Source organism: Bidens hawaiensis, unplaced genomic scaffold (genome assembly GCF_021521415.1).
Source record: "Bidens hawaiensis isolate Kalapana, Puna unplaced genomic scaffold, B.hawaiensis_p1.1 tig00034716_1, whole genome shotgun sequence".
Taxonomy (NCBI): Eukaryota; Viridiplantae; Streptophyta; class Magnoliopsida; order Asterales; family Asteraceae; genus Bidens; species Bidens hawaiensis.
In genome coordinates, this window is record NW_027496032.1 from 49026 (window position 1) to 58958 (window position 9933).

Here is a 9933-nt window from a genome sequence, read left to right on the forward strand (position 1 = left end):
ATATTTTTTGAGTCCCGTCACTATTTTTTGATTACCAATAGATACCTTAATCCACGAAAGACCGACAACTAACAACCAAGACAAACACGGATCTTGTTGATATTTGTGTGATCTTTTTGCTGATGGAAGATCTATACCAAACTTTCTTTACCTAGAAATCACATCTTCTAAAGTAATCCGGGTTTCAAAACTACATCTAATATGTATTTTCAACAACAATAATTATATATTACAAGAAAAAAGACAATCAAACACTAATTCCATAAAAAAATGATGTGTATCCATATTTACTTACATTAAATATAAAAGTAACATAGAAAAAAATTAATGATCATTTTACACTGATCACATAACATAACCAAATATGTATTTTGTTCCCTCATTTCTTCTTAAAAATCCAATTTCCAAAACTCATAGTTCCAAGATCAAGAATCCTCTTTTTGTATGTAATTTTTTTTAAAAATTATGACTAGTTTGGGTTTGATTTATAAAGAACCACCCAACCCTCTAGCTTCACAACTCTTCATGATTCTAAGTCTTTTGCAAGTACTAATAAACATCTCCCATGGTACATCTCCAACAAGCATCCAATCTCCTTCTTTATCTTCATAAGTTAAAGCATGATGTGATCCATTGTACCCTTCTCTTTCGGAGTACAACCCGATAAGGCACTTGAACATATCTTGCAAACCCTTCATTAGTTCTTCATAGCTTGTGTACATTTTAAGATCTAGTTTCCTCAAATATGGAGCTCCATCCATGCTTACTTTCACATATATCCCCGACCCCGTATCCGACTCCATTTTCTTCACCTGAAGTATGTTTTTCCGGTACGATCTCACTGGAGGCCACCCCACAATTTGTTCCCTAAAAACATTACAACAATACACATAAGTTTTATTTCTACACAAGAGCGGGATCAAATTCTTTTGGGGGTCTAAAGCGGATTCTAATTAAAATAAATTTCCTTTTCTTAAAAACAAAAAAAATATTAATATTTCCCATTTTCTTTGTGTATATTTTATTTAAAGTAAATAACTAGACATATTAAAATTATAGTGAGCTAATGAAAAGAAAATCCTTAATATTATATTGATTATTCTTTGTTATCCTTTATCAAAATCTGAAAATTAAACTAATAAAAAGCTTATTATTATTATTATTATTATTATTATTATTATTGTGAAAATGTAAATTGTATTTTTTTAGGGTTTGCATGGGGTTTTATATATAACTTACTTGGCTGGTGGTGAGAATGTTGATTCATTTTCATCCATGCATGAGCTTGATCCCATCTCCGATGAACTTCTTTTGTTGCTTGAAAGACTTGTTGTCTTTATCTCCGGCTGGTCATCGGATCCCGGCAACCCTAACCGGAGTTCGGTGGTAAGATGATCATTATCCTCAAAAAGATTCAAAGTGTTTCTCTTAATCTGATCCATCTTTGTTTCAAGGTGATCGAAGCTAGTGTACGAATATGTTTGACCGGAGGTAGTGAATTATGTATTTCCAGTGAGTTTGATGATATTCCGAAGGTGATATTTGAGAGAGATTTGGTTGGTTTGGTTTGTGAGTTGTGAGTTGTGGTGGTGGGAGGAGTTTTATATATAAAGATTAGGGTTGGGGACATGATGTAGGTGTCATATTCTCTCTGTGCATCAATTTCCTGACCAACAATAATATATTGGACCCAACTTGCACACTCGCGGCACGTTAACATTAGAGGTAAGTAAAAGATATATAGTTATGCTGCAAAATGCAAATACTTGCGTGGACACATACGGCTTGTGAGTTGTCTATTCCTTTTTCTTCTATATAAATTAGCCTTTAAGAGAAAAAAATAGGTTATGTTGCAAATACTAATTACTTGTTTCCTATAATCACACTATTAGAGTTGAATCAACAAGATATATGATTGATCAAGAGTAGTGTTTCTGAATCATTCCATATATCTATGGACTTAACCATTAAGAGGCTTAATGAGTCATTAAGAGCTAGGTGTAACCAGACACATTATACCTCTGACCAATTCAGATGTATCCTATTAATGGAATCGTTAAGAGGCTACCCGACGGTCCCTATAAATGTTTAATGAGCTATTGTGTAATTGGGTATTGATCTAATTGGCTATGTATGTTATATGTTATCGTTAGTCTTTAGAATCAAATAGTGAGTTAAAAAGGTAAGATTATCTGAAGGTAGGTTCTCTTGGGCGCCCTTGGTTTATATGGCAAAACCATTTGCATGACTCATCATGAGTTGCATTCGAGAGAATTGTTCGTGGACGAAATGTTCTTCTACAAAGGCAACGTGTTTCTAAAGAAGGGAGAAGAGAGTGTCTATCCATATTATAAAGATGAAAATTAAGAAATATGTTTGGACATGCTAGTGTAAAAGCAGGCAAAAAGAAAGACGGGTAACAACACCTTAAGCATTGGATATAGTTTAACATAACGTTTAAAATAAATGCTTTAATAAATTTACTAACATATTAGCTATTTATACAATTTCTTTGCTATAATTATATATTTTCTGTAAGAACAATTGTCTCTAGAATGAATCCATAAGATTTGGGTATCACGCGCGTGACAGGTGCGTACATATTATGACAAAAAAGAAAACATGTTGTCAGTTTAAGATAGGAGATATGTCGGTGATTTGAGTAGCACCTTTGGTCTGGTTCCAAGAAGGTAGGGAACATAGGATAGACAAGGGCGCATGGAGTACCATGTGATGTTGGCCTAGATTTTGTCGACACCCATGTGTGAGGCTTAATTAGTAGGGTCCACTAAACATCCACCTGTATCATATATAGACCTGGTGAGTTTAATAAGTTGACTCTAAATTTTTTATAGGTGTTCGTGTTCTGGTTGCGATTTTAACGACTTTTAAATTAAGATTGCAAACAAAACCAAACCAATTCTAATGGTTTGATTTTATATTTTGGGCTTTATTGTTGTTGATGATGAGTAGTCGCGTAAAATACCATCAATATACATAAACAATGACGTTCTTAGTGCTTAATCACTCGTGTAATTAAATTTAAAATATATAAATACTTATATAAAATAACTTATTAAGTTACATGGCTTAGAAGCTTATGGTAATTTATTTCGTTTTTGTTTTCAAAGGATCTTCGTGTATAAACCATAAACAAAACGTTTGGCTACGATTTGAAAATTCCTAAAATGACCGACCAAAAAAGTTTTTAAAAGCGACCACCAAACCACACCGTTAACCGTCATTTTGAACGATTTACGATTATAAACTGAAATGTTAAAGGGAGTTTTGAGAGAGGCTTAATGAATATCATCACAACCTTCAAAAGTTTATACGTTAAAGTAAATACATTTTGCTCAAGTGTTAGTACAAAATAATATAAATACATTTTGTTTAAAATATTAACCAAAGCAACAGTAGAATCATAAAACAGTTAGTGAACATTTATAATTAACATTTTTTCTGTAAATATGTATATATTTAAAACTAATAGAATGTAACTAAAAAATTTAATTCTGATAAGTGATAAAGGAAAGTTATATTGAAGTCATGTCGACCACTTTGTACATGATTGCTGGAATTTATAGAGCACGTCTCCAACCCTTATTTAATGCTTAAACCAATATCTCCGTACCTGTCACACATGCACTCAAAAGTCATGAACTCTCATGAATTGCCGTGTTAATGTTGGGTCCCGTTTTTTAAAATTGTTGTTGATGAATAACAAAATGTAAAATATGTAATGTAGCATGCCTCTAAAGTCTAAGCCATGCATAACTTAAGGACATCTATGTAGAGATGAAGAACGCAAATCCTTTCAGAGTCCTGCTCATATACATTACGGATTTTGCCATTTTGGCACACAGGCAGTTTCTACAAAACTTTTGTTCAATTGCGCGCATGTAGTGAAATGCAAACACTTAATGGGGCGATTTGCGCTCAGTTAGCAAAAAGTGAGTTTTTGTTTTATGGGTGTAATGGTTTTGTAGCCCAGTATATAATATATACATATATATATACACACCACACACAAAAGAATATAATAATAATATTCTTCAAACATGCACAAGCGACAAAAAAAAGTCCCCCCCCCCTATCGCCCCATTTGTCGCCCGGGGGGGTGGGTGTTCCAAGCCAAATTCGCCCTCCCCGCCCATTACACACCGCCTTAAAAACAATAAATCGAAGACGGAAATCTTAACAATTAACTGGGATTCACATTAGAGATTTCTCAAACATAAACGACTCTTCTCTACGACTCTTCTTAAAGTCCTACCCAGTGATTCTATTTGATGGAGAGGCGCAGTCACTTTGTTGTTAGTGGAAAGACAAATTTTATATAGATGACTCTGCTCTATGGTTGAGAACTAGTTGATTCTAATAACTATTTCAAACATTTGATTTCCTTATTCTTTTTTGTTTTGCGCTGTTAAGTCTTCTTTAGTGATGAAATTAACTATAGATACTTAAAGTCTAAGTAATCAAATCGTACAACGCATGTGTCTCAGCTTTAGCACACTTATGTCATTGATAAGATCTTTGAGTAGAGCTTGCAACTTGCATAACCAAAAGCTAATTGAAAACTTTTAGTAAGTGAAAGAAAATTGATCACATAAAGTTAAGTTTAATTCTTTTTGGACCACCTTTGTGATCATGAATGCTAGAATTTCTATAGTTCCAGTGACCATAAATTCTAACATGTCCTGCCCGTGTTTAATAACAAAATCTCCGTACCTTTCATACACTCAAAAGTCATGAAATCTCTCATCAATTGCCATTGTTGGTGATAGGCCCCATATTTTAAATTGTTATTGACTATTAAAAAAAATATTTTTTTAAGCAATTACGTTTGAAATATACTGATTCAGTACACACTCACAAATTTTGATATAAAAAAAACTATTAAGTTCTTATATAAACACATTTTAGAAGTACGAAAAATAATAAATCGCTAACACATTTTGGGTTAATCTCATCGAGTTGACATGAATACAACCTGTTTAGTTAAACGTGTTTGGCCCAAAACTGACCCGATCGTTTAGAGAAACCTAAACTTGCATATTGGCAAAGCAAAGGTTTAAACTTTAATCAACCTTAGTGGTTTTGGTAATGACTAATTAAATAAATGTGACTTGAAATATTACTAGTTCATTCATGATGTTATATGTCATATACATGTCTCCATACGCTTGATTAATCATCTTTAGTCATTAAACAAGTATGATTAAGATAACATGTTTGAAATGTGTATATCAAAGAATGAAAATGATGCAAATACAAGACTAACTCATTGAAGATAAAGAGAATTTTATAAAACGAAGAAAATAAGTTTTATAAACTTATGATAAATTTATAAAATTACTAGTTTGAGCCCCCCCCCCCCCCCCCCGCGGGTGTTACGGAATCTTATTTAGTTTTTTTGTTTTTAGTCGTCTTGATATTTTATATTTTGTAATGATTTGGTTTTATTTTTTAACGTAGTTTTGTTTCGATTTAATATGTGCATAATAGTTTCTTACGCTCATTATATTTTTTAACGTTTGGACACTTTCGATTGAGATTTGTAGGGTTTTTTAGATCTTTAACGAATGGTCATAAACAAACACGAACATGTTGATTTTTTAAACGAACAAACATGAACACAAGAGCCCAAACGAACAACATGTGCATAACTCGGTTTATATAGATTAACTTAACAAGCTAAACAAGACATTACGAGTTATAATTACAAAACAATTAGGAAACGTATTGTAGATAGGAAATACAACCAACTATGACCGGCTTGTCAATATTAGTGATGCAATTTCGGAGGCGATCAATGACTCGAAAGACTCATGATTAACAAAGACGATAAAACGAACCGAAGTTCCAAGAACAATGTTCTTTATATATAACTTAATCAAAAAATGAATAACAAAGAAACCCTAGCACACTATTTATACTAAAAGAAAAGGAGATAAACATGGAAACGATATAAACGTAAAATAATAAAAGATAAACTAATAATAAAAAAGATTCTTGATGCTCCTGCATCATAGATCAATTAGTCTCTCAAGTTCACTGACTTGTACTTAGAGTCCGAAATTACCAACATAGCATACCACCATACCTGCGATATCCAAATGGGGGTCGCCGAGGGTGCCCCGTCCCCAGTAATAGTATGCTACATTTTCTCTTGAACAGCTGGTAGGTTACAAATGATTCTGAATTTGATTATCATAATTTGCACAATCGTATAACCTTCAAGGAGAATAAAAAGGTTGGTAATGGCTCATTGATTGGGGAACATGAGCTTTGTAACTTAATGCTCATGTTTGATTTGGTTTGATATTAATCATTATTGTTTTGATATGTTTGTGACGTTCAAATTTTAGATCCAATTAATAGACAACTTTACACGCTTGTCTAATCAGGGGCTCTGGTATTTTCCTTTTTTTTTAATATAAAAAAGATCTTTAATAAACTTTATTATTATTATTACTTGTCATTTTTTAATGAATTGTGAAAACAGAGTAATAGGCAATGTGTGAAAAATCGGATCTATCATTCAACCGACTGCTAAACTGATGCTAGTTGAAACATGTTGGGTTGTTGGAAGGTATAACTTTTAACACTGTTTTAGTATTGAAGCAAGCTCGGTCGCTTGGGGTTGACCACACATGTAGTTTGTTCGTTTTTTAGTTGACTTGCAGATGGCTTTGAGAAACATGTTACAACTTTTGCATCTAACAACTTTACTACTTTAGTACCGTCTATTAGGCATAAAGCCAACTTTGTAAAACTTTTTGGGGTTTACTTTTGTTTTTAATATCAATACCATGGTTGTTTCATTTTCCATGTGAGGGGTTTAGAACCGGGACTTGAGAGTTTTTGAGCGCTTTTGCTATTTTCGAAAGTTTTTGAGCGCTTTTGCTATTACCTATTTACATTAACACATGAGGGCAAAAATATCAAAAAGAGAATTCTGACAGCTACATGGCTGCTTAAAAACAATCGAAAATCATACTGGAACGTTAATAACCGGTTTTTAACATGTTGAAATTAACCGCCTTTGGTTAAGCCGTTCCCTAACCTACTGTTAATATCAGTTTCAAACTGGTTACTGTTGTATCACTTCCGGTCTCAGGTCCTAACTGATTTAAGTTTATTTAACCCGTTAGGATTTGCACCTCTAGTTTTTGCTACAGACGTAACAAAAAACCTCAATTGTATAAACATTGAACCTAGCACAAATTGCAAAATTGATGTAATATTGACATATATTGTAATTATGTATGACTTTATAAATCCACCATCAATATTCGGCCCAATATCAATATAATACCGTGCCTTTTAGTGGAGCTTGGAGTAATCAAAGCCCAAGTCCGGTTTATGCAGTATACTACTCTTCAAAATTCTTTTATTTCCCCTGAAACAGGAAACTCGAGCCCTTAATGTTCTCAAAATAATCAAATTTTGCTAGAAACAGCATAAACAGGGTTAAACAAACACGTTTACAACAGCAAGTAATGCTAAAACATCACATAAGTATTAAACCCAAAAATCATTATTAAATAATTTCCTTTTTACGTTTGCAAACGATCAAGAAGTGCATTGACCATGAATCCATGATGAAGCTACCGTAGGCGTTGGGTGTCCCGTTAACACTTTTTGGCTGTATGGTGTCTTTAGGATAGGATAGAATAAAGCCAATACGTCCAAACTCCAAAGTCCGGCCATCCTAGATATACGATGACCCGGTCTACTCTCCTGGGCACTTTCTTGCACAAATTCTTGTTTGACCTACTATTGACCACTTGATAATTTACATCCCAATTTTTAACATTTGAGGGTTAATATACAGACTTCACATATTAAATATCCACTTAAGGATTTTCATTTCAATATATATATTGATCATTTACATTCCAACTCATTTAATATGTTATGATTTGTAGTTTTAAGTATTCTATCATGTAATTCAACATCACTAACAAGTGGGGTGTGCATGCATGGTCAGTTAAATTAATTTTTCCTCGTGACTGAACAAGTCATCACATTCTTTAAGCTTTGCTAAATGGGCCTAAATTAATGCAAATTGCAAAATATGAGCATATGTCTATAAACCACTTATCCTAGAGAAAAATGCTAGGCTTCCTAACATCATTAATAATATGGGGTATCGACGACGGTTCCAAGTTGGATTTTGCCTCAAGCGTGTAAGATTCAGATGATTATAATTTTCTGCTATCGGTCATGGCATTGATGATCAGGGGCGGACCTATGTAGAGGTTGGGGGGTGGCCGCCCACCTTAAATTTTTTTTTTTTAGTGTTATTTGTATGTGATCGCTCCCCTTAAGATTAGTGTTAAGTCCTGATGTCGCCCTCTAAGAAAATAATTCATGGGTCCGCCATTGTTGATGATACTAAACAATGATCCGACGACTATTTTATTTATTTATCTATATAGAATTATATTATTACAAAGAGAACTTTAAATCTTGTTCTTTGAATGGTGATATAAACAATGATCCACCATTTTCATATATTCATGTAAACAATGATCTCCATATCAATTATTATTATTATTATTATTTTTATCGCCGTTCAAAAAAAAACTTTGGTTTAACATCATCTTCTATTGAGACTAATGAACATAGCAAATTGGAACTGTATGCAACATATATCCAGGCATGGCCCGTAAAAACTGCTCGATTTCGGTGACCAGACCTTATTAAGTTTTTGTAGAAACAAAAGGGTGTGAATGTGTGATTGAACTGGATGCGTGTAGCGGTGTAACATCCATCCTTTTATAAAGGTTACACATTTTTTTGAGGAAACTGCAATGAACATGCTGTTAATTGAACATACAAATAAATAGTATATGAACCCTACAAAGAGGGTTTAAGGAAACAGCTAGGTATGTTAGCATGTAATGACACTATTGAGTATTGACTGACTAAAAAGATTAACTGGTCCGTCAAGTCTATAATTCTTTGGGGATTTTTAGCATTTCACACAAGGGTGCAATTATTGACCTCAAAATATACTAATATGCAAATAATCAAGTTTTAGGCTGTCTGACATGTTTAACGTCCTACTAAAATAAACGAGTTGTATTGGGGTTGAAATGCTTCACATGTTTAATAAAATATGTAACATCCTACTTTTGGTTATAAGAATAATATAAATTTCGTCTATTTATAATGGGTCGTTATCGGTTTAGATAAATAGAATACGAGTTGGGCTAGTGTTGGGTTAAATGGATATGGGTTATGGACTTGGGTTATAAAGAAAGAAGGAAAGACCATGGGCTTAAGCCCATGATCCATAAATATATAAAGCTTAATCACCATCTAATTCTCCATTCTACACATATACCATACACCACCCAAAACACACACTTAAGATCTCTCTCTAGTTCTTCCCTTTTCTCTAGCCGAAACCAAGAAGGAAACCGAGCACCGACCCGAGGTAATACTAGTATGATTTTTATTAACTTAAACTCGTTAGATATAATCGCGAAACTACGAGCCGACACCGTTAAACCGTTTAAGTCACGAGATCCGGATGGAATCGGGTATAAACCGAACCTAAGATGAGCTTAGGGATCACCCTAGCTCAGATCGGGATCGAACGGGACGAAAAACGGTGAAAAAAACGAATTAAAACACGTTTTCCCGGCGAAAACGCATTTTTCCGGCAATGGCGGCGCCGGAAAGTGGTACGAGGTTAAGAGGAATGTCAGGGAATGTTCTGACATTCCCTGACCTAACCCTAATTCGCTAGCGGAGGTCTAACGAACTAGCTCTGATTCGTGTACTAATTCGTTAAGGAAAGACTGACGAACTAGCTTCAGTTCGTTAAGTCCAATTCGTATGTTGACCAGTTCGTTATAAGGGTTCAATTCGCCAAGAAGTTCAATTCGTTAGGCAGACCAAACGAATAAGGAC

General features: G+C 33.8%; 1 protein-coding gene across 1 annotated transcript; it reads right to left on the bottom strand.

Annotated features, from left to right (window-relative positions):
- Positions 1-265: 265 nt before the first annotated feature.
- On the bottom strand, positions 266-1722 carry LOC143586603 (auxin-induced protein 22D-like). The gene is made up of 2 exons (XM_077068116.1): positions 1240-1722; positions 266-867 (listed from the first exon to the last, which is right to left on the bottom strand). Exons 1-2 carry the CDS (start codon positions 1440-1442, stop codon positions 486-488), a joined length of 585 nt encoding a protein of 194 aa, XP_076924231.1. The 5' UTR covers positions 1443-1722; the 3' UTR covers positions 266-485.
- Positions 1723-9933: the final 8211 nt, after the last annotated feature.